The sequence below is a fragment of the Pangasianodon hypophthalmus genome, chromosome 27, assembly GCF_027358585.1.
Source record: "Pangasianodon hypophthalmus isolate fPanHyp1 chromosome 27, fPanHyp1.pri, whole genome shotgun sequence".
Classification (NCBI taxonomy): Eukaryota; Metazoa; Chordata; class Actinopteri; order Siluriformes; family Pangasiidae; genus Pangasianodon; species Pangasianodon hypophthalmus.
The window spans coordinates 17,152,873-17,178,359 of NC_069736.1; the positions used below are offsets into that span (position 1 = coordinate 17,152,873).

Below are 25,487 nucleotides of genomic sequence, written 5' to 3' on the forward strand. Positions count from 1 at the left end.
AAGGGTTCACTTCTTTTTTCCTGCCTGCACTGTTAGAATGATTACACAATGTGCTCAATAAAGAGTTGAAAAGTACTAATGTTTGTGTGTTATAAGTTTAGTCAAGTTGTGATTGTCTATAATTGTGACATAGATGAAGATCGGACCACTTTTAATGAATAACCAATGTAAAAACCCTTGTAACTGCATGGGGTTCACAAACCTTCTCGTGCAACTGTGTATAGTTAATATCAGTTTGTTAGGGATGTCACTGAAAAATTGTCTGCCAAAAACAGTCCAAAATGGCACTTTCTATGTTTGGCCAAAGATTTGACTGGGGGAAAAAATGTTAAACTAGGCTTACAACAAAGTGTCAAATTGAACATTTCAGCAATAATTTTAATATTAATGATAATTAAAAAGATAATTAGACAGTGATTAAACACTCTTCAGATCAGATCAGTTTGCTTCAGATCAGATCAACAGTGAAAATGTGGAGCCATTTCATGCCTTTGATGAGGGACATTAAACATGCAATTTGTAGATTTTTTTTTTTTTAATTGAAAATGGATTATGCATTAGTTTTCTTTAGGGATGGCACTTGTGTAGTATTATAATTTAGCCACAGGAACATTTGAACAACACTCGTAACAGGTGTCCTCTCCCACACCTTCACCAGATTCATCAAACACTATGCATTCTCGTCAGAAACTTAAAAAAAAAAAACTTTAGAGTGTGTTACGAAACACTGAGGGGTATTTAAAGAAGAGGAACCGACTCTCCAATATGGGAGACAGCAGACACACAGGCTGAGAGTCTGAGCTGGAGAAGGAGTGAGAGATGAAGGCAGGTGTCGTTCTCGCTCTGGTGTTTCTGCTGTGCAACAGCAGCCTTCAGGATGCCGAGACTCCTGACCCGAAATTTGACGTCAACCAAGAAATCATCCAGCTGCACGACAGGGTCACACGGCTGAAAGAGGACCTGAAGGTCATGGAGAAAAATAACGCAGGTAACTGATCACCTCTTCAACCGTGAATATGAATATTACACGTGATATTGCGTTCAAATGTTTATTTATTTATTGTAATGCGCATAAGAAATGTGTAAGAATTCCAAAGCAGGTGTTGTAAATGGCATTTTGAATCTTGTATAATTATTATTTTTTTTAATAAAATTATTTTTATATTTTATTTTAGTTAGTTGTACACCATGCATTTAACAAATGAACACCCCAAAACTTCAGCAGTCCCAGAAAGCTGGCAACTCTAGCATAAAGAAATAAACAAACAATTACATTTTTATTTATTGAAAAATAAAATTAATTTATTGAAAAATGTATACTTTGTTCAATTATAATGAATTGGAATGAATTCCCAGGAGTTCTTTCACAAATTAAAAGAGCATAAATAAATAGATAAATCTAAAAAAAAAGATAGATTAAAAAAATAAATAAAAATAAATAAATAAATAGTATAAGTTTTATACTATATGATTTAAAAAATTAATCATATAATATAAAAATGTATAATATGGATAAAATTTAAAAGTAAATATTTTAGTTCATTCCTCTATAACTAAGTAAATAATTTTCAGAAATACATAAGTTTCTCATTTGTCAAAAGAACATCCATACACTCCAAATTAAAAAAAAAGTAAATTCAACAATATTAAATTGCTTTTAATTCGAAAATATTAAATTGCTTGTAATTCCTACAAAGTCCAAACAAGTTATTACACGCCATTTTACTGTGTGTAACATAAATGACAAGCAACTGCTTCCCTTTTGTTTCTGACCCATATTCACAACAGCTTTAAGGATGAGATTGGCAGCTGCTAATCTGGAACTGAAAAACCTGAAAGGTAAGAAGATATATTTACAGACGTACTGTATCACTGACCTTCTGTCATTTGCGTTCAGTCTGTCATGGTTAATTTAGTGGATAAGGCTCTGCTGCACTGAGTGGAAGGTTGTGACTGAGAATCACAGCCGTGCTGCTTCTGGTGTGTCCTTGAGAAAGACTTTCAACCCCCTCAGTTGTGGGGAGCTTTAGATTAAACTAGGAACAGCGTGGCATTAAGAGTCAGCATTTCAATCAACTAACTCTACTAGAGAAAACTAACAGGTCACTAACTACAGTACAGCATTACTGATGTGTTTCAGATAATCCGTCACAACATGACGATCGACCAAATAAGACGCTCATACTAACATAATTCTATCATTTTTTTTTACTGATACCACATTTTTAAGAAATTTTTCAAGCCCTGATTTGTTCAAATCTGACCCCGTTCTAAACAAAGGCAAATATCTGCTAGCTGTCTCGCTAACTGAGAAGTCATTTTGCCTGTTGTGTACATGTGTGAGGCAAGTGGAACCGCCTCCACAGATTTGCGATTGACTCTTAGTTTTAATTGCCTGGAGTTTGTGAATCGAATCCGTTTGCGATCATGTGGGTTGGATTAACGTGTTGTGCTGCTATTGTGGGTCTGCAGAACCGCCGAAGATTGCCTTCTCGGCCGCTCTGACTCATCCTGTGGGACACTACAATGTTGATATCACTCTGGTCTACACTAAAGTCATCACTAACGTTGGACGAGCCTACAACCCAGTTACAGGTAACATCGACATGAACATCCTCACATTCTGATGTACTGAATATAATACAACCATAAAAACCTATTATAGTAGAAAAGTCCATTTTACACCAACTAGCTGATTGGAAAGTCACGTGTAATCCAGATTATTTCCAAAGTTGAAGCAGTATGTCAGAATCATAGTGTGTGTGTATATACATATAGCTATACACTTGTATCCCCTGAAAATGGCTAGCTGCACTGTTTAAAGTATTTTCAAAAATCTATCCTATGTGTAGATTTGTATTGGTTTTTGTTGCAGGGATTTTCACTGCGCCACTAAACGGAAGCTACTACATCAGGTTCACGAGCTGTGATAACACCGACAGTCACGGCATGGCTGTAGATCTGTATAAGAACAACGAAAAGATGAATGGTTTATCGAAATACAGTAATGGCTTCATGACGTATTTCTCTGGTGGTCTCGTCATTCAGCTGGAGGCAGGAGACGTCGTTTACACCAAACTCCCCGCCAACTCGAAGCTTTACGACGACGCGAATAATCGCACCACTTTCAGCGGCTTCCTCATCTTCCCCATGTGAGAGTCGGCTATGGGAACACAACTCAGCTGTGGATTCTACACTGTACTTTGAAACTTATGTCTTTGAGAATGTTTTCTATGAGCAGAATAATAAATCTGAAAATGTTCCTGATGCTTTGTTTCTCTTTTAATTGAATAAATTTTCCTATCATGATAAAATGAGTTCAGCTCAGGAGTTGTGTAGTGTGCCCTGGTGTTCTCTACACTAAAATTGCTTCTTGACTTTTCTGGAAAAAGCATGGCAACAGTCTCCATCCTTCAAACTCCCTCATACGTTTGGCCATATAGTGGATAGGAAAATGCTTTGGTGTGGTAACATTAACTCCACTTCATCACACCACGCAGTCCCTGATTGATTATTTTCCTATTACAGCATGACACAAGTGTAAAGTCCTTTCTTGCTTAATGGAAACCTAGATAGTAGAAGGTCTCGTCTCGTCTGGTGTAGTCCATGTTGTCATACTGAACCCAAATTCCACTCTTATTAACATCTTTTTAACATCAGTTCTCCAGGGCTTTGGCTACTTTTACAGTCACTTACTGTATTGTTTGTTTAATCAAACTGTACATTTAATCTCAAGACACTTTGCCCAGCATGTGATCCAGCTATGGGTTATTTATGGAAGGAGTCTCCAGTGTCAGCTCTTGGTAACCATTATCTACCATGGAAGAGTGTTCAGGACAGTTTACGCTTTGTGGTTTCTCGGTCGCATGACAAGCTGTGTTTTTTCTCATCAACTTCGACAGAGAGAAAAAAAATAGATGCTGGTGAGAAAATGACTGATTGAAAAGCTGCTATCACACAAGTGATAACAAGGACTAAATGCAAGGTTAAAAAGTATGACGTGTCTCTCTTTAATAAATAAAAAAATGATATTTTAATTGTCAAATTGCTGTGGTAGAAGAGGAATGAAACACTTTGTGCTGTGGTGTTATAGAGGAAAAAATGTCTTTTTTTTTCTTTTCTATAACAGCACACTTATTGTTTTATTCCTTACTTAATCAAAACGAGAATTCAGCTGTGGTATAAGTAAGGAATGAAACACTTTAGGGGTATGCTGTTAATGGAAAATGATCAACAACAAGTGTGATGCAGCCTGACACAAAGCAGAGTCACTCTTATGACCCTAAAGCTGAATATTTTCCTGAAATTGTCTGAATTAAGAAAAAACACTTTCTGAGAGCATAGTGTCTATAATCATAGTGGAGGGAAAGGGGTGGGGCTGAGAGGGCAGGAGGATGTTTCTAATTTGCATAATCATGCATATTCATGTCTCATTTTATTCATCATTATGGTGAAGGAGTTGAGAAGTTTTTAGGCCATTTTTAGTAGTTCATAAGAATTTGAATCATCATTATTATTATTATTATTATTATTATTATTATTATTATTATACATGACTTTTATAACTGTGAAATTTGATATATTGTTCTTGTTGGGGAAAAGAGCACTTGAGCAACGCGTGTAACAGGTGTCCTCTCCCACACCTTCACCAGATTTAACAAACACTCCACGCTCTCGTCGGAAACTAAAAGAATTACGTTGTGCACAAACGCACAGGCCACAGAGTGTGTTACGAAATGCTGAGGAGTATTTAAAGAAGAGGAACCGACTTTCCAATATGAGAGAGACAAAGGACTGAGAGTCCGAGCCCTAGAAGGTATCAGAGATGAAGACAGCTTTCGTTCTCGCTCTGGTGGTTCTGCTGAGCCACAGCAGCCTTCAGGATGCCGAGACTCCTGACCCGAAACTGGACGTCACCGTAGAGATTGTCCAACTGCGGGACAAGCTCATCGAGATGAGGATGGGGATGAAGCTCATGCAGCAGTATAACGAAGGTAACTGATCACCTCTTCAACCAACAGAGAATATAAACACTGCACTCAAACGTTTATTACGCAGCTTACTTCCTGTCCTGTCCTATGAAACATGTAAGAACTCTGAAGCCTCTGTGGGTGTAAATGGTATTTAGAATATTGTATTTTTTTAAAATATAGGTACAAAATTGATACAAAGTATAAAATTCATTTTATATGTTAATTTGAATGAATTGTATTCCATCACTTTAAAACGAACATTGAAAATCCCAAAATTTCTTAATATCGAGTTAAATATATTTATTTATCCCTAGCTTCAATGCACAAATAAATGAAAAAAGTAATAAATGCAGTTAAATAAAAATTTGAATTGTAAAAATTAAAATGGCTTGCTTAAATAAATAAATAAATAAATAAATAAAAGAGTTGCCTATTTGTTAAAATAAAATCCATACAATCCAATAAAAAATACACACACAAAAAAAATAAGAGATGACAAGCTACTGTAAAATCTGTAAAAATCTTTACAGATACTGTAAAATCAACCATATTAAACTTCATTAATTGTTAAAATTCATTAATTGTTGCATTAATTGTTTTACTGTCACACCAATTTTACTGCAGGAAACATAAACTTTATTTTCAACTTTCAAAAGAAACTAATTTTAATTTTAACTTTGTTTCTAATCCGTATTTGTCACAACAGATTTACAGGCCAAAATGACAGATATTGAGCTGGAGCTGAAAAATCAGACAGGTAAGCACATTTACGTACATGTATGTCATTAAATTTCTGTCACTTGCGTCCAGTTTGTCAACAGTAACGTTACAGATGTGAGCAGTTTTTACTTTCATGCAGGTGGAAGCCCAAGTTCATTAACATGTGAGTGCACTGGATGTGGCGGGTTGTAACTGCGTCATCATGGTCGGGGGCAATTACTTATCTGTTTATATTTTGCAAAAAAAAAGCCAACTAAATTCATAAAAATATTGTGGCCATCTACAAACAAAAGTAATAACTTCAGGAGCAGGTGGGAGTGGTCAGAATTCCTTTTGGAGAAGGTAGATGTGGTCAGAATTCCTTTTGGAGAAGGTGGGAGTGGTCAGAATTCCTTTTGGAGAAGGTAGATGTGGTAAGGATTACTTTTGGAGAAGGTGGGAGTGGTCAGAATTCCTTTTGGAGAAGGTGGGAGTGGTTAGAATTCCTTTTGGGGAAGGTGAGAGTGGTCAAAATTCCTTTTGGAGAAGGTGGGAGTGGTCAGAATTCCTTCTGGAGAAGGTAGATGTGGTCAGAATTCCTTTTGGAGAAGGTAGATGTGGTCAGAATTCCTTTGGGAGAAGGTAGATGTGGTCAGAATTCCTTTTGGAGAAGGTAGATGTGGTCAGAATTCCTTTGGGAGAAGGTAGATGTGGTCAGAATTTCTTCTGGAGAATGTGGGAGTGGTTAGAATTCCTTTTGGAGAAGGTGGGAGTGGTCAGAATTCTTTTTGGAGAAAGTGGGAGTGGTTAGAATTCCTTTGGGAGAAGGTGGGAGTGGTCAGAATTCCTTTTGGAGAAGGTAGATGTGGTCAGAATTCCTTTGGGAGAAGGTGGGAGTGGTTAGAATTCCTTTGGGAGAAGGTGGGAGTGGTCAGAATTCCTTTTGGAGAAGGTGGGAGTGGTCAGAATTCCTTTTGGAGAAGGTGGGAGTGGTTAGAATTCCTTTGGGAGAATGTGGGAGTGGTCAGAATTCCTTTTGGAGAAGGTGGGAGTGGTCAGAATTCCTTTTGGGGAAGGTGGGAGTGGTCATAATTCCTTTTGGAGAAGGTGGGAGTGGTTAGAATTCATTTTGGAGAAGGTGGGAGTGGTCAGAATTCCTTTTGGAGAAGGTAGATGTGGTCAGAATTCCTTTGGGAGAAGGTAGATGTGGTCAGAATTCCTTTTGGAGAATGTGGGAGTGGTTAGAATTCCTTTGGGAGAAGGTGAGAGTGGTCAGAATTCCTTTTGGAGAAGGTAGATGTGGTTAGAATTCCTTTTGGGGAAGGTGGGAGAGGTCAGAATTCCTTTTGGAGAAGGTGGGAGTGGTTAGAATTCCTTTTGGGGAAGGTGAGAGTGGTCAAAATTCCTTTTGGAGAAGGTGGGAGTGGTCAGAATTCCTTCTGGAGAAGGTAGATGTGGTCAGAATTCCTTTTGGAGAAGGTAGATGTGGTCAGAATTCCTTTGGGAGAAGGTAGATGTGGTCAGAATTTCTTCTGGAGAATGTGGGAGTGGTTAGAATTCCTTTTGGAGAAGGTGGGAGTGGTCAGAATTCCTTTTGGAGAAAGTGGGAGTGGTTAGAATTCCTTTGGGAGAAGGTGGGAGTGGTCAGAATTCCTTTTCGGGAAGGTGGGAGTGGTCAGAATTCCTTTTCGGGAAGGTAGGGGTGGTCAGAATGCAAAGGTGCACTTCTAACATGACGACTCTGACATCGTTGACTATGGTGCACTTCTGTCATGAGGACCCTGACGATGTTTGAAATTTTGAATGTTGTCATGGCCGTCATGAGCGAATTGCGCCCAACGTTAGCTCAGTGTTGACATGGGCACACTTGTCTCATGGTAACCCTGACGACGTTAGCTTAACATTGGCTAGGGCACGCTTGTCTGTGTATAACGTGTCATGTTCCTGTTGTGGGTCCACAGCAACACACAAGATTGCCTTCTCAGCTGCTCTGGCTAATTCTGTTGGAGACTATGATGTAGATATCACTCTGGTCTACTCTAAAGTCATCACTAACATTGGACAAGCCTACAACCCAGTTACAGGTAACATCAACCTGAACAATTTCCTATACTGATGTACTGAATATACTAAACCATAAAAACCCAACAATATTTTCAGCAATATTTTCAGGTCTGTAGGCTAATTTCTGGAACTCTTGGCAGAGTTGTTAATTAATGAGTTACTGATGTGTAATTATTCATAGAAATTAAATGAAAAATATGAAAAAATTATTAGGTATTAGCTAACTATCACTTTTCCTCCAAAATACTCAGTTTGACGCTGAATAATCAATTTAATGTTTGTAACCCAACCTCAGACTTGAGCTATGCTTTGACACCGCTCTCGCCAAATAGCAAACTTCAAAAACATCAACAATTTATCATTTTTAAGCTATTTGGCCACCGTATAAAACCAGATATTTAATGACATTTACAAATACCAAATACAAATACCATTCTCCATGTCATTTTTTTTCTTTTTAAATGCCTTTTTTAGGTGCCAGTGTTAGCTAAATTGAAGTATAGCTAGTGTTAGCCTTGCAAGCTAGCTCACCCAGACATATGACTTTAAATAGATAAATAGATAAATGTTTAGTTTTAAATGTTTGACTAGTAAAGATGTTTGAAATCTCTTCCCTCCCACATCCGTCTTACTTCTTACCTTGACTGTACCTGTCCTACTAACTTAAAACTTCGCATGCTAATCACTAAAACATGCTAATGCTGCTAATCTAATTTTTAGCCTGAAGTAATATGACAACTGTAGTACTTGTTGAAATGTCAGAATCATAGTATATATAACTATCAATTTTTTGATTGTTGATTTTATATTAAATAAACTACAGGAAGGAATTCCCTTGGAAGATTTTTTGAAAATGTAACTGCAGATTTGTTTTGTTTTCTGTTGCAGGAATTTTCACTGCGCCACTAAATGGAACCTACTACATCAGGTTCACGAGCTGCGGAAACACGGGCAGACACGGCATGGCTGTAGATCTGTATAAGAACAACGAAAAGATGAATGGTTTAGTTAAAGAAAGTGATGGCTATATGACGTATTTCTCTGGAGGCCTCGTCATGCAGCTGGAGGCAGGAGACGTCGTTTACACCAAACTCCCCGCCAACTCGAAGCTTTACGACGACACGAATAATCGCACCACTTTCACTGGCTTCCTCATCTTCCCCATGTGAGAGTCGGCTATGGGGTTTTAGTGGGAACACAACTCGGCCACGGATTCTCCAGTGTTCCCTGATAACTCACAATGTGTTCTAGAATGTTCTCTCAAAGCCTTGCTGTTAATTCTAGAATGTTCTTTCAAAACCTCACTGTAAATTCTAGAATGTTCTTTCAAAACCTCACTGTAAATTCTAGAATGTTCTTTCAAAACAACGCTTTAAATTCTAGAATGTTCTTTCAATACCTCACTGTAAATTCTGGAATGTTCTTTCAAAACCTCACTGTAAATTCTAGAATGTTCTTTCAATACCTCACTGTAAATTCTAGAATGTTCTTTCAAAACCTCACTGTAAATTCTAGAATATTCTTTCAAAACCTCACTGTAAATTCTGGAATGTTCTTTCAAAACCTCACTGTAAATTCTGGAATGTTCTTTCAAAACCTCACTGTAAATTCTGGAATGTTCTTTCAAAACAACGCTTTAAATTCTAGAATGTTCTTTCAAAACCTCACTGTAAATTCTGGAATGTTCTTTCAAAACCTCACTGTAAATTCTGGAATGTTCTTTCAATACCTCACTGTAAATTCTGGAATGTTCTTTCAAAACCTCACTGTAAATTCTAGAATGTTCTTTCAATACCTCACTGTAAATTCTGGAATGTTCTTTCAAAACCTTGCTCTGGATTCTAGAATGTCCACTAAAAACCCTTTTATGTGTTTTCCATCTCATTAGCAGAATAATAAATCGGATCCTGACCCTGACTCACTATAAATCTGTTATTTTTCTCCTTACTTTAATTAAATTTCCTTACAGAATTAAAATGATTTCAGTTCAGGAGTTGTTCAGTTGTTAAGTCAAACTTAAATTCTTATAATATAATATCTTTATAAGAATCTTTATTCTGGTTTCATAAACCAAACACCAGATGGCAGTCTAACACTGACATTTTCAGTGTTAAGTTCATTCTTGCATTATTAGCATTATTATTATTATTATTATTATTATTATTATTATTACACAGCTTCATTCTGATGAAGGCATTTATAGGTTTGTATGTTTGTATTTAATATGTGCATGGCCATGAAAATTTTTTTTTGGAGTGTTGTGCATTTCCAATATTTTGTAACATCGAAATACAGCACACAGTTGCTATTGCGTTTCGTTTGTGAAATGAAGACAATGTGCTGCACTGCCACAGGAATGAGGGAACTTTAATGTTTTTATATGGGTGGTAACGTGTCCTGGAAAATGATGCTCTCAGACCTTTCTTCAATTACAGCCACGCCCCTGAGCACAGCTTAGCACTGTGATTGGACAGTGATTGCGTTTCAGTGTGGCACTACTGCAACGCACTAATGAAAGTGAAAAGCAATGGACCAGGGAATTCCGTTCACTTCTGATGCAAAGTCTTCGTTTAATTCTTCCACAAGAAATCCCCGGCTGATTGTTTTTCACTGAGGAGATAAATGTAAGGTCATGATGCAAGATCATTTTGCTTTTCAGTATGGCACGTTGTCTTCATGTCACAAATGAAAATCAATACCAATACCGTCTGTGTATTTTATTCCACTTTTCCCACTGGTGAGATTGCTTTTGAGTCTGGCATGCAATCTTCTACATAGTGTAAGAAATATTTGTTACAGTAGGAGGCAGTGTTGTGAGAGCGACCAGTCTGGTGGATAAACATGAATTCCATACCGTTTCAAGCTTCAAGGTTTACCACGGTTTAGTGAAAGTTTACTGGTGAAGCTGTTGGTCTCAGCTGGGTTCTCAGGGGGGATGTCCTTCAAGCAGCCTGTTGGAACAACTGGAAAAACTGTACAGAGGTTGGAGCTGCTAAGAATGTCTTGACGAACATAGTTTTATTCTTTCTTTTTTTTTTTTTAGTTGTCTAAGGAAGCATATGTGAAGAAGGAAGGAAGATTAATCAGGCCAAAGGAATTCCTCAGGCATCCTACTGTGGTCAAAGATAAGAAAAGTGGATTAGGAAGGAAAAGGAAGGCTGGAGTAAAGAAAGGCAGAGGGATGATGTAAACAGATGGAGTTTGATGGATGGATATGGGAGGGAGAAGACTAGGAATCCAGGAGACCCCACTTTGACAGGTTTATGACTCAGGTATCTGTTATTGTTATATATTGGGAGTCCAGTAATGTAAATACAGTCAAGAACTTATTCACCAATGAAACATGTTCAGATGGAATCATAACACCAAGCACAAAGAAGACAGGACTATAGCTACTGGCTAGGTGACTTTAATGCTGTTTAGCTTCTCTTTAACTTAACTCAGATCTTACATGTGGTAAGATTCATTTATGGATTTGCAATTGAGTGTCACTGATGTAGTTTGTCTGGTTTATTTTATCATGGTGAACCTTACTACAGCTACGGTTAGCTTGAGGCAAATGTCTGACATGCTAGCAATATGTTATTTGGACAATTTCTAATCAATATATTGTTGTAAAGGTGATTAACTGATTTAACTAATTCCTGTTTTATAAAGTAAACATGGTAGACATAACGTGGTAGACAAGTAGTAGCTAGCGGCTAATCTGGAATCTGCTGTTTTCCTGGTTTTCATGTTTATGTCAGTCTTATGGCAGTGTTCAAGTAAAAAGTTTCAAAATCCTATGGTACTATCAGAAGGAAATGATCAGTCCTACAAATTTAAAATATGTGGTTTTGGTTGGCCAGTGTGTGTTTCTATGTGTGTGTTAGAGCAGCGTTAGCATTTCCTTCCACACACACTGTTGCTATGATACACAGCTGGGGAAAGATAAGTAAGCAGAGAGCCAACGAACCATGCAGATATACACTATCGTCAATATTTTCCCCCTGTAAGGTGCTTATTTATAGAAGCTTTCATTTCTCGGTTGCAAATAAGCCACATTACTTCTGTAATTCAATATAGCGTTATTAGCATATGAACATATGAAGGCCAAAGTGTGTATGGCAGTAGGTATCATACTTCAGTCTAATAATCAGTCAGGAAGTATCATTAAAGATGGTTCTTCTGAGTTCTATATAGAAAATAGTAAATATCCATTAATATGTAAGTATAAATCTATTAATAGCATTTGTTGTCAAATAGTAAATTGTTCCCTATGTTTTAATGTCCAGGAAACTTCCAAAGTAGCCTAAAAAACATTTTTACCTCAATAAAAAAAACAGAACCTATGAATATGCATGAATATGCAAATTAACCTCTCCCACTTGTCCTGCCACAATCCCAACCCCGTCATTTATTGATTGTGTTTACTGAAGTTGCTCACTGCTACTGGACTTTACTGAAGATATCGTTAGCACATAGCTAATAAGCCATGCTAGGTGACTGATGGTAAACTTCGCTCACCACGCCTTCCTGTAATAATTTGCATATCAGACTGTGATAGGTTAATCCCATTTTATGACATCACAACATGAGCTCTTATGTTGCAAACCCCGAGTAAGATTTATCCAAAAATACTGAAAAAAAGATTTAAGATGGGGCCTTAGTGTTTGTTTTTAACAAATTCTTATTTGTTAATATTTATATAACTGAATCAGAATTAGAATAATTATTAACCTGGAAATTGCAAGATTTATTAATGGTATTATTATAGCATATGTTTCTAGTGTTCTCTAGAAAGCTAAATAAAAGGCAAAACCCCCTCGCTGCCTCTCCCTTATCCCCTATAATAATCTATGAGGGTATGTGAAGGGGCTCCACCAAAAAAGCAAAGCAAGATGAAGTGATAGCAAAAGTTCAGTCAGAAGGGAGGAGGGAGGGTTTCTAATCTCATCAGTTTCGTCCTGGAAATTCCTCTGTTCTTACGTAACAGTAAACACTACTCTCATCCTAATACGAAAAGAAGACTCTCCAGTGTTATGCAAGACTTCAAATGTAAAGCTCCAATTTAAAACAGCCAGGAGATCTGATCTGCTGAGTTGAAAAAAAATTTATTTGCAAAAATCATCTACTGAAAATCAATACACAATGCACAAACATACTGAGATTACGGTCATATATTAGCATTAGGCTAATTTGAGATGAGTTGTTTTTGCACGGAATGTATCACTTCACAAGTTCATGTCTTCATGACTACGTTACTGTATGTTCGTTTAATATGACAGTAAAGTGATTATGCGTGTTTGTCTTTTGGTCCCTGCGATTGTCCAGTTTGTTTTTTCCGACTAACTGGGTGCGTGTTCAACCCTCTCTGATAGGCAAAGTAGGTCAGAAATCATGAACTTTAGTTGTTGATGATCTGCCGGGGTCGTCCATAACCGGTCATTCCCGCCTGAGATGCTCCTCTGTTGGAGCCCATCTGCAGGCCGATGATGCTCTGACCCTCCTTCAGCTGGTCATCTGAGAACTCTCGCTTGTTCTCCTGCGCTTTCCTAAGAAATACACACACACACACATGTTCAAACAATCAAACGAGTGCCCAGTGAGTTTGTGCCTAGCTACAGACTTTGGTACTGGTATTACAGAGGGAAAGCTAACCTGTAAGGAAATGGTAGGTACTTCAGGTGAACATGCTTGTTCTTAGCTAGCTAACAAATGTCACAATATGTTAGCAAGTTAGCAATCATTATGAATGTTCAGTAATGTTTTCCAAACATTAGCTAGACAACCAGCTAACTCCAAACAGCTCCACCTGTAATATGATTCAGACTCTTGTTGTAAGCGATAGTCTACGCAGAACAAAATGGCACCATCTTTCTTAAAGAAGAAATCCGAGATGTTTATACTGAATATCAGAAAGCTAGCTCTGACTTTAGTCCTTTTACATGAGTGAAATTTTGCCATCACAGATGTACAAACATTTAAAATTTAATTCATACTATGCTTTAAAATGAGTAACTGCTAAAGATTTTGGAGACGTTAGGGGTGAATTTAGATTTCCATTAGGATCAGAGATCAGAGATCCTAAAACAAAAAAAACTTGTTCAATGACCTCTGATTGGCAAACCACAATCATCATTACACATTTATCATTTGGTAGATGCTTTTATCCAAAGCCATCCAAGCAAACAATTAAGCGTTTAAAGGTTAAAGGTCTGGGTAATTGAGGCAGAGCTGAGATTTAAATCAGACCTTTGTGCAAAACTTTAACCACTGAGACACGACTCTTAAAGGAGCTTGAGTGTGCATATGTCTGACCTAATGTCATTCACAGTCTAATGTTATATTCGTGATTAATTCAGTTCATTCCACACACACACACACACACACACACACACACACTCACACATGGTTTTTCTGAGGACCTTTCATGGACAATCATTCGTATGGCTAATTAATGCTAGGTCTATTGTAACCTTGACTTTAGTGACTAAAAGAATCTTTTGCTGCTTTTTTTTTTCACACACAAGGTTAATGTTTCAACTCCATAGAAACTGGAAAAGAGGTTCTTATCTGTGCTACTGTTCCTTAACTCCACACAGTGCTGTATTAGTTGCGTCATCTTCAGAAGCCTGTGGTGTGTGTGTGTGTGTGTGTGTGTGTGTGTGTACACAGGCCTTTAAAAATTATACAACAACTCACACAGCACTGTGTAGTGTTAAGTAACAGTGGGACTGATAAGGTCCTGTTGTCCAGTTTCTGTGGTGTTAAAACATTAACCTTGTGTGTGTGTGTGTGTGTGTGTGTTTGTGTGTGTGTTTGTCACTGTGTATTGTTAAGTTGCCATAGTGATCATTTGGCTGAGTTAAAGTGAAACCAGGAAGAGGAAGTGGTATTACTCACTTATGGAACCAGTTAGGGTCGCCACGGTAACAGCCGTCGCCCTTGGTAACTGCCAAACTTCCCAAAGACATCAGAGTCATCTGCACTGCCGCCAAGTCTTTACCTACACACACCCAGAGTCACAGTCTGTACACGTTAGGTCTCAGCATCATCAGCACGTTGTGGACGTGTCCCAAACCACACCGTGTTTTCTATATAGGCCAAATGCATTACAGCTACTCACTACGGTGTGTCACTGGGACACGACCTACAGCAGTGCATTGTGGGACACTATGTAGTGTAGTGAATTAGGTGTGTTTTGTGACAAAATCATGAGTAAGATAAAAAAAAAAGATAAAAATGTGATAAATTAGGAATATTCTTCTTCTTATCGAAAATAAATTCACAAAATAGTAGCAATCTTTATTTCAAGTTAATTTTCTATTCTTAATGAATGAATGATTGAAGGAATGAAAATTCCTCCATTTCAAGGAAAGAAATTTATTCAGTTTGACCTCCAAAATCAAAATGCGAAAGAGAAAGTAATCTAAAACCACCACTAAAATTGTGAAGTGGGCGGGGCTAGGGAGATAATTAAGCCTCATGATGCTAGGCTCTAACTAGCTAATGATAATCATTTGAGTTACTTTGCAGATTTGTGGCTTATGCTGTCATTCCACTTTGAAAACGTTGTTAGTCAGCAAGCATTCAAAAGCCAATTTCGAATTGGAATAATTGATGAACAAATAAATGTAACATTTCAATAAATTCATCAAGGATGAAGCAAAAGAAAATTTGTAAGCCCAGAATATCCATGGGTCTCTATTATAAGTTTTCAGAAATGACGAAACAAGGAAGTGATGGAGGACTCACCCTCCCAGAGGTCCACCGTCTGGAACATGTCGGATTTGGTGACTCCGTATTTCTCAGCAGCTGCGAGGAACTGTGAGATCAGCTCCATCTGCTTGAAGGCCATGGTGGAGCTCTGGATCCTCTTCACTGGTTTCAGGTCCTTATGGAGGCTGTTAATGAGCTCACACAAGACCTGCAGACACGACGGAGGAGAGAGAAAGAGTGATGGATGGAGAGAGTAGAGGCTTTTTATCTTTTCATTACAGTAAATATTACTTTGTCGGATAGTTTAATTATCTGTGTTTTACTATTGCAAAAAAGTACTAATGAAAAAAAATTTTGAGGGAAAAAAGATTAACTATGTTGGATGTTACGTTTTACATTTAAAATAGAAATAATTATTAATCAAAATTTTATTATGAAATTAATTTTGATTATGTACCTTTCTTAGTGCATTCTGAATTCATTAAAAAAATGTAAATAAAAAAATCAACAATAAAATATCAAGGACATAAGTTTAGCTATATTTTATACAGCTTTTAGAATTAAAGGTAATTCAGAAAAAAAGTATATTGAATTTATTTAATTTTATTTCATATTAGGATATCATTACACACACACACACATACACACACACAAACACACACTTACACATCCGTCTTTGAGCCATGTCTGGAAGCCCTGTTTGCCGGGTTGTGGTTTTCCCACTGATGGACCACACTGAGCCACAATCCACTCGACGAGCCGCTCCTCCAGGTCAGGGTCGTACTTCTTGTCAATCTTACTCTGAACCTCACGGCTCAAACCGTATGAAGGACCCTTGTTCGCCATCACGCCTGCGAAACACACACACACATTCAGGTTGTACTGGTGTTGTAAGGACTTAATTCATGTTATAAAATCAACCCAAAACAAGAATAACTTCAGCTGTTTGGGGAAATCAGTGAACTTTGACAATGAAGTTTGACTTTTTAATAGTTTCTTTAAAAACAACCCAGTTGTATAATCAACAAAAAGAAATCAAATGCACACACAAGTTTGTCTTACTATCCTTATGAGGACCTCCCATTGACATGTACTGTACCAACAATGTAAAAACTGTCTATCCAAGATATAAAACATGTACACACACACACACACACACACACTCACACACACATTCAGGTTGTATTGCACTTTTGGGGACTTGGTATTTAAGAGGTTCTGTAACAAAAATAACTCTAACCATAGCCATAACTATTTACAGAAAGAGTCATTGTTTTGGATCTTTTTGTAATTGTTTATTTTAACCTTACATTAACCTTGCTTAGGGAAAACATGGATAAATAGTTTGCTTAAAATAAATCAAAACAAAGTTGTGAAACCAGTCAAAAGGGAGCCTGAGATATTGTCCTTTGTGTTGCTACCTCAGTGAGGAGATTTATGCCCCCGTGAGAATGTCACAAGTGCTCAAATACACACACACACACACACACACACACACACACACACACTTTGTCTTACTATCCTTGTGAGGACCATCCATTTAATTAAAGCAGTTTTCCTCATGAAGACTGGCCAAATGCCATATAAGGCTGACACTCTCAGATATTCCTATTATTGTGGGGACATTGATAGGAACATCTATCAAGTGCATGCACACACACACACACACACACACACACACACACATTCAAGTTGTGCCTTCTGAGGACTCAGTAATGCGGTACATGTCACCTTCATTTATAAATGATTTGTGTCATATCATTGATACTGCAAAAACTACACATTGTAAAACCAGCAAAAAAAAAAACCCAGAAAAAAAGTAACTTAAATGAAATGTAATAACGTGCAAAAAGATGATAACGTCACATTTTGCTCATCACTGTATTTTTCTCAAGAAGCTTGAGCTGTAACTAGTGCCGTTCTGTGTTGCACTGAAATTACATAATATTCAACTGAAGTTGCATAACATTTTAAAAGGTATTCGAGAATAAATGAATTTCGACAACAAAAAGAACTGTGTGTGTGTGTGTGTGTGTGTGTGTGTGTGCTGTTCCTGTTGAGGCCTCACGCTTGACCAAGCAAGCAGTACACACCCACAAAACTGGCCCACACTCTGTAATCACAAACTGCTGATCTTTGTTTGTGCGTGATTGTGTACCTTCACAGGATTTAGGCCATGACTTCATCAGATTTCTTACCCAATGTTTAATAAATAAATATGATCAAGTAATTAAATATCATTTAGGATTAAATATGGGCGTGGCTTCTCACACAACAGAAGCGAACACGTTTAAACAAAAAATCGAACGCTCGGCCGACATTGTCATATACAGAATATTGTGTACACTTACACGCCAAAATTCGTTAGATAGTTAACTCCACAAACCAGGCGATAGCAACACACACCTATAAACCGACCGGAGGACACACTTCCTGCCTGCAGCACACAACGTGAGACCTGAGATTCTGAAACCCAGCCACATCCTTTAGCTAATATTCACTCCTCTTTTCTCAACATTGCAGCTCTGACGTGACGTTCCAGAGAGATGTGTGAAAAGAGGCCACACATCAGGGTCATGTTAAGTTTGCATTCGAGTGTGTCATGAGTTTGATGAATCGACTGCTGCAGAATCGAAATTGTTGAGATGAATCACTACAAAAAAAATGATTCGTTGTCAATGTTTGTCCACGTTTCATCAAAATCATGATTAGCAAGAGTGTTAATGCTTAAATAAGGGATAAAACTCGACAGAGTGCACTGTTCTTGGAAAAAAAAAATGGACGACCCTTGTTCACCATCATGCCTGCGAAATACACACACATTCAGGTTGAACTGGTGTTGTAAGGACTTCATTCATGTTATAAAATCAACCCAAAATATGACTAACTTCACTTGTTTTCGGAAATCAGTGAACTTCAATAATGAAGGTTGACTTTTTAATCATTTCTTTAAACCTGTTTGTATAAAATTTAAACACATAATAATAAAAAAATGAAATCTCACACATCTTTACAATATCTTTGTGAGGACCTTCCACTGACCTAATGACTAATGTAGCTAATGAATCGATGGCACAATGGAGTGATGACCTGTTACCACTACAAATGTTCATATAACAGCACGTCCTGAAGTGTTTTATTCCTCTTATACCTCGACAGTTTGCCAACAATTATATTTTTGCACTAATTAAAGAATGACACATACGTTTGATCCATTTATAGTTGCATTTAATGTTGTAATGCTGTTACGTTGCAGCAGCTAAAAACAGTTGTTTCCTCACCATCCTCTCATTTTTTTTTCCAAGTTAGTAAGACAAAAAGTGTTGCTTGTCATGTTACCAAGAACGTAGCTGACAAGAAGTAATCGAATGTTATAGCTACTAAGTTTGTGATTTAGACATGTAGCTTTTATATCATATTACTATCATATTTCTAGTGTATAGCTAAAGAAAGAAACTTCACATATTAAACATGTCATGGTCGATCGACTCTATTTGTGGTAAAATGGAAAATGGTGCGCATTTCTTTATCACTTTCAGCACTGTAATGCTAACGCCTCTGAATTTACGATCTGCAGATGAACGTTTGATTGTCACTGGCGTGACCTGACATGACATCAGTCCACCTGAGAATTTTTACTGATGCAATGGCATGTTCTAGCTGGTTGTGCCTGTGGTTGTGAAAGAAATGTGTAGTGTGTGTGTGTGTGTGTGTGTGTGTGTGTGTTGCCTGGAGGTGCATGTGTTGCACATTGCATTGGTGAGTTGTCTCCCAAGTTGTTTGAGTTGTTTGCTTTCTGAAATGGGTGTGTTGACTACAGCTGTGTTGCTCCTGTGTTTATGTACACACAATTTATGCATCGAGACCTCATGCAGAAAGTGTGTGTGTGTGTGTGTGTGTGTGCATGTTTGTTAGAAAGAGGGAAAGAGAGTGAGAGAATGTTGCAATATCCTTTTGTTGAGCCAGTTCCATCCTGTAATATAGCCAATGTGTGTATGTTTGTGTGTGTGTGTGTGTGTTTGTGAGTGTTTAACGTCATTCTTTTATTTTATTATTTGTGCAGCCTCATTGGGTGTTCCCACACACACACACACACACACACACAAGTGTTACACAATTTTCAGATAGGCCTCAGCATGTTATTGACAATATTGATTAAAAAAAAACTGTGAATGTTTTGCTGGGTTAGACATCTTACACACCCACACACACACACACACACACCCACACACACACACACACACACAGGAAAGCTTTAGTGCATATCATTTTCAGTTGCAGTTTTATGGTTTAAAGAGACACAGACCGACAGACAGACAGACAAATAGATAGATAGATAGATAGATAGATAGATAGATAGATAGATAGAGAACGATGGAGACAGGGAAACAAAGAAAGACATAGAAAGGAAATATATAAGGGGATAGATAGACAGAGAGGCTCAGAGGAACACAATTGGATAGATAGATAGATAGATAGATAGATAGTAAAATTGCAAAAGAAAGAAAGAGTGAAGGAGATATGCGGTATAGGAGATATCAAGAACGAGAGCTTGAAAGATTGAGAAAGAAACATAGAATGATAGTAAGACAGACAGCGAGACAGACAGATTGTGTGTGTGTGTGTGTGAGAGAGAGAGAGAGAGAGAGAGAGGAATCTTGTTCTTGTGACATGTCAACTCCCAGTAAAACTCTGTACATGAAGCCACACACACACACACACACACACACACACTCTCTCTCTTTCTCTCTCTCTCGCTGCATTCTTTCGCTTGTTAGCGCTTGTTCGTGTGTGTGTGTAAAACGGTGTTTCTTATGCATTCCTCTTTAAATAAAACTTAATTCAAGCTTAATCCTGATCCTGATCCTGAGCTTAATCCCGAGATCAAGTTTAATCCTCACACACTTCCACATCAACCCAAACTTCAGACAGGAAGTAACACACACATGGTAACAACGTGAACAGTATACTCACTGTGTAAGTGGAGAAAAGTTCCTGATGCACAGGCGTGCGCCTCCTCAGCGAGTGTGTGTGTGTGTGTGTGTGAGAGAGTGTGTGTCAGAGCTGTCTGCTTCCTCTTATTGAGGTCTCAAAGTCCACTCAGTGAGGAGGGAGTGTTGGGAGGAATGAGTTCAGCACACACTCACATAAAAGAAGGAGGAGAGAAAAAAGTACATGACCTTTTAAGGCTGTGGTTCCATCCCTCTCTTGCTCTTTTCCTCTCTCTCTCTCTCAGTCTGTGCCCCTCCTTTTTCCTTTCTCTTTCCTCTTTCTTTTTTTTAGGAGAAGAGGAAGGGAGGGAGTGCACCGTTGTGCGTCGGAGGCAGACGGATTCTCTGAATGCCTCCTCCGCCCCTTTGCCCAGAAGAAGGGATGGGGATGAATGAGAGTGAGAGAGAGAGAGAGAGAGAGAGAAGGTATTTCGGGTGGGGTCAGGGCTTCAGCACTGTAATTACAGAGAAAACATTAATGAGAGAACAGTAGTGAAGATGAATAATGGAGGAAGTGTAAGCAAGAAAAAAACAAAGAAACAAGGAATAAAAGAGGGAGAGAGAGTTTTATCATTCCTTTATCTATTCAACAGTGAGAGGTAGAACATTAGATTTGGAGATTGTGGTCGTGTTTAGTAACGTCTCAGCTTGTTTGCGATAAAAGGTAAAAGGTAAAAGTGTAATTACTCACCTATGGCTTCAAATTCCTCGCTCAGGTTAAAGTAGAAAAGCAGAATGATTCACAGAAGAAAAAGAAAGAGATGTCACACTGATGATAAACGAGGGCCTCTTTCACTAACTGTCGCTAACCGCCAACAGCTTTATTCCTAATCTCTCATGTTAGCTAGCATGATCATTAAACAAATCTAGTCCAAGGCTAATAGCTAGCTATCGCATTACAAACTAACGAGATAAATACAAAGTGTGTTGTGCAGCAGAGAGATTAGAGTGATGGGAAGCAGCTCTCGTTCTCACCAGTTTAGATTTGTTCTTGAAGAGAAAGGTAGTGATGTTTGAAAATGTGGTGAGTTGAAAGTGAAACTTTTCTACTTTACAGATGTAGAAAGTAAAAGTAAAAAGTGTTAAGTGAATGAAATTTCAAGTGAAGTACACATTATTTAAAAAAAAAAAAAGACTTAATTGTACTTGCATATTTCTCACCTCAGGTGTGTATGAATGTACATGTGTGTGAGTGTGTGTGTGTGTGTGTTTTCTTATTTAACTGCACAATTTGCTTTGACAATAAAGACTGCTAAATTTAAAAAATCAAGAGAAAAACCAGGAAGAGATTTTTTTTTTTTAAAAAAAAGAAAGAAATAAACAGGTCCCATGTTTCAAAACTGTTATTAAAATACCTCCGTGACACGGAAGTGTGTAACACCCACGTCACACAAGTGTCCACTTGCTGAACAAGAGGAGGAGGGGACAACAGGAATGCGCTCATGCTTGGTAGTAAATCAAATCTGTGTGTTTTGTTTTTATTATTACTATTTTGTTACATGTATTTTCAAATGTAATTGAAATTGATTCATTATTTCTGGGCACTGTTGACTCATTCCCTTTCTCCTCTAACTTGGAGATACAGAAATACAGTGTGTGTAAGAGAGAGAGAGAGAGAGAGAGAGAGAGAGAGAGATGTGGAGTGAGAAAGAAAACCAGGACGGAGAGACAGAAAGAGAAAAAAATGAGGAGAGTGGTAAAGAGATATGGACAGAGACAAGGAGAAACAGAGAGAGAGAGAGAGAGAGAGAGAGAGAGAGGACGTAACCGAGTGATACAGAAATAGAAACAGGGATGGAGAGAGGGATAGATGGGGAAAGATGGGGGGAGACAGACAGAGAGAGATAAGGACACAGACAGAATCAGAGAGCTAATGACGCAGAATGTTACAAAAGGCTAAAAACAGATGTGATTGCTCACTATCACATACACACACACACAAACACACACACACACCAATCCCATCCGACACCAGATGTCTTCGCATCTTGTCCTAACCCATGCCGTGATGTCATTAACTAGCTAAACAAACTCATTGCGTTATCGTCTGACGCACACACACACACACACACACACACCACTCCCATCCGACACCAGATGTCTTCAGGTCTTGTCCTAACCCATGCCGTGATGTCATTAACTAGCTACACAAACTCATTGCGTTATCGTCTGGCACACACACACACAAACACAGTAACAGACTATCACTGAGGCACTCAGCCCTATTAGCTGCTAACATTTCATCATCGTCTTTACCGTTATCGTCATAAAAACCAGCATCATCAAGTCTATCACAGTAACTCATCCTTTAACTATTTTCTGACGTATTTTGACTTGCTAGTGATTTTGGCTAGCTCGCACGTAGGCACTAAGTGTTCTAAACTATACGGACAGTGTAAAGGTACAGTGACAGAAGAAAAATAAAAAACAAGACAAACCAACATTTCTCTCACGTGTTGTCAAGTGAAGTCAAGTGGCTTTATTGTCATTTCAATCATATACAGTTAGTACAGTACACAGTGACAACGTTCCTTCAGGACCAACGTTCCTCCAGGACCAACGTTCCTCCAGGACCAATGTTCCTCCAGGACCATGGAACAACGTTCCTCCAGGACCAGTGTTCCTCCAGGACCAATGTTCCTCCAGGACCATGGAACAACGTTCCTCCAGGACCAACGTTCCTCCAGGACCAATGTTCCTCCAGGACCAATGTTCCTCCAGGACCATGGAACAACGTTCCTCCAGGACCAATGTTCCTCCAGGACCAGTGTTCCTTCAGGACCATGGAACAACGTTCCTCCAGGACCAATGTTCCTCCAGGACCAATGTTCCTCCAGGACCATGCATAAAACAACACAGAACTACAAGAGAATACACATTACTACATAAAGTACACGTGCAAATGTGCAAACAGCACGAGACAGTACAATAACTACTATAACAATACAATAGGCACAGTTGTGGAATTATTAATAAATGACAGAGCACAACATTACACTTATCACTAAGCATGGTTTCAAGGGTTCGGTCATATTGGAAAATAACATACTAGGTGTTAATGTCTTCTATGTACAATAAATGTAAAGCCAAAACCATTAAGAATTACTAATATAAGCTTCCTAGGACTAAAATGAAATATAGGCACTGTGTGGACAATGTAAAGACAAAATTATCGGGAATATCAACATTTTCCTCCGATCTGGAGGTAAAATATCAATAAAAGAGAATACAACAACAACATCGACATCAATATCAACAAAGAATCCAACTTTTATAGATTCAGCCTTATTGAAAACTAACAAGTAAGAGCAAGAAGCAATGGAAATGTACCATAAATGGTTTGTGAAACAAGAAAACCATTAAGAATATAAACATTTTCCTCAGATGTCTTGGCAAATTACTTGGACTAAGACTCTTTGGACTGAAATCACACTTAGATTAGCATAAACCATGCTAATCTAACTTCCACAGATTTCGCCATATGTATAAACTTCAGTGTTTCATCACAACTCAGTAAAGTGAGAGACATTCCTGTGAAGTTTTCTCAGAAACACAGTGAGAGCTCTTTTTTTAAACTGGGGGAAAATGTTTGAAACAAGACATAACCGGTGACATCCTGCTCCAGCTGGCAGTTTGCCTCTGAACATCCGCACTTTAAAGCAATAGTTCTGCCAAAAAGCTATGTTTACACAATGTTCCCCTTTTACCCCAAATGTAGTCGATCAACCAAGACATGTTTCGTGTCAAGCCAGAAAGGGTTAGCATTGTTCCAACTGTAAGTCTAAATGATCATCCAGTCGCCTCAAAAGGCTTTGTTCAGTTTTTAGCATCTCAAACAGACTTGTTTATGTGGTTTCTGACTCAGTGTCACACACTGTTATCTGTAAATATGGACAAAACAGCACTGGAAAGCTAATAATAGTGATAATAATAATAATAATAATAATAATAATAGCTCCATCTTGTAACCGAATCACTTTTGTCCTCAGCACATAGTTTCAGGTTGGAGGCGTGGCCTAAAGTTTGAAGCTCGAATTCTATGTTAAAACATTTGATTTGTAACTTTATATTAATGCACACCTCTTTATTATTAAAGTGTTTATGTGCAAATGGTATTGATGTGCTCTGACACCAAACACGTCTTGGCTGGTTAACCAGATTTGGGGATTTTTGGCCGAGCTATCACTTTAAAAGTAGAAGTATCATCCAAATTGTCAAAATGAACCCATTATAAAGTTTAGCCACTGAAAACGAAACGCATTTGATTGCACGCGGTGAAAGAACCAGAAACGTAATGACTAAAATTACTTTGTTAAATATTTATAGAGGATGTTATTTGTTGAGGGCCGGCCATTCATCATTTCTTATTTGCTCTCAGTACTTAATGTGTGTTTGATCATTATTAATCGATAAGAATATGTGGAACATGTGGAAATGAACATTATGCTTGGGTGGAGTTCATGCCGCCTCAGCTCCTTCCTCACACACACACACACACACACACACACACACACACTTACACATAAGCAGACACCTAGCCAGTGTTTGTAGTAGCACATAACCTCATCTAATTTCAAAGGGATCTTATTTCTGTTTATTTTTTTCCTCTTTGTGTGTGTTTGGTGTGTGAGGAGACAAATGTGGGTTTATGCTCTAAGCCAAGTGTTTCTGTTTTCTTAGCGCTTGAACAGTCTGTATAGGTGTGCAACACAGAAAAGACATTTTTAATATTGATCCATATGTAGAAGTAACACACAAAAAAACAAAAACTAAATAAGCTTCCCAGATAAAGGAGTGAGTCCAAAAACACCAAAATAGGTCATGGTGGAAAATTGACAGGAACCACCCCAAGACAGTGATAGAATCTTTACTTGATGGGATCGGCATTAGGAAAGAAATGCGACACGCATCTATTTCAGTTTTCCATGGGGGAAACAGGGATTTTATTAATAACTGGATGTTCATTTCCACAAGGAAATATTTCAGTTGTTCAAAAATAGATATCTCCATGGAACCTTAAATATAGAATTTATTTTTAAACAAAAATAAATAGTACACC

At 38.0% G+C, this 25,487-nt stretch overlaps 3 protein-coding genes across 3 annotated transcripts; 2 read left to right on the forward strand and 1 right to left on the reverse strand.

Moving 5' to 3' along the window:
* Positions 1 to 758: 758 nt before the first annotated feature.
* Positions 759 to 3,267, forward strand: LOC113531227 (complement C1q-like protein 3). The gene is made up of 4 exons (XM_026921805.3): positions 759 to 988; positions 1,789 to 1,839; positions 2,473 to 2,595; positions 2,876 to 3,267. Exons 1-4 carry the CDS (start codon positions 820 to 822, stop codon positions 3,154 to 3,156), a joined length of 624 nt encoding a protein of 207 aa, XP_026777606.2. The 5' UTR covers positions 759 to 819; the 3' UTR covers positions 3,157 to 3,267.
* A 1,442-nt stretch (positions 3,268 to 4,709) lies between these two features.
* On the forward strand, positions 4,710 to 9,674 carry LOC113531226 (complement C1q-like protein 3). Its single transcript, XM_026921804.3, has 4 exons — positions 4,710 to 4,994; positions 5,680 to 5,730; positions 7,634 to 7,756; positions 8,625 to 9,674. The coding sequence occupies exons 1-4, from the start codon at positions 4,826 to 4,828 to the stop codon at positions 8,903 to 8,905; spliced, it is 624 nt and encodes a 207-aa protein (XP_026777605.3). The 5' UTR covers positions 4,710 to 4,825; the 3' UTR covers positions 8,906 to 9,674.
* A 3,136-nt stretch (positions 9,675 to 12,810) lies between these two features.
* tagln2 (transgelin 2) lies at positions 12,811 to 20,575 on the reverse strand. Its single transcript, XM_026921808.2, has 5 exons — positions 20,412 to 20,575; positions 16,104 to 16,288; positions 15,474 to 15,645; positions 14,622 to 14,724; positions 12,811 to 13,270 (listed from the first exon to the last, which is right to left on the reverse strand). The coding sequence occupies exons 2-5, from the start codon at positions 16,281 to 16,283 to the stop codon at positions 13,123 to 13,125; spliced, it is 603 nt and encodes a 200-aa protein (XP_026777609.1). The 5' UTR covers positions 16,284 to 16,288; positions 20,412 to 20,575; the 3' UTR covers positions 12,811 to 13,122.
* Between the last annotated feature and the right edge of the window lie 4,912 nt (positions 20,576 to 25,487).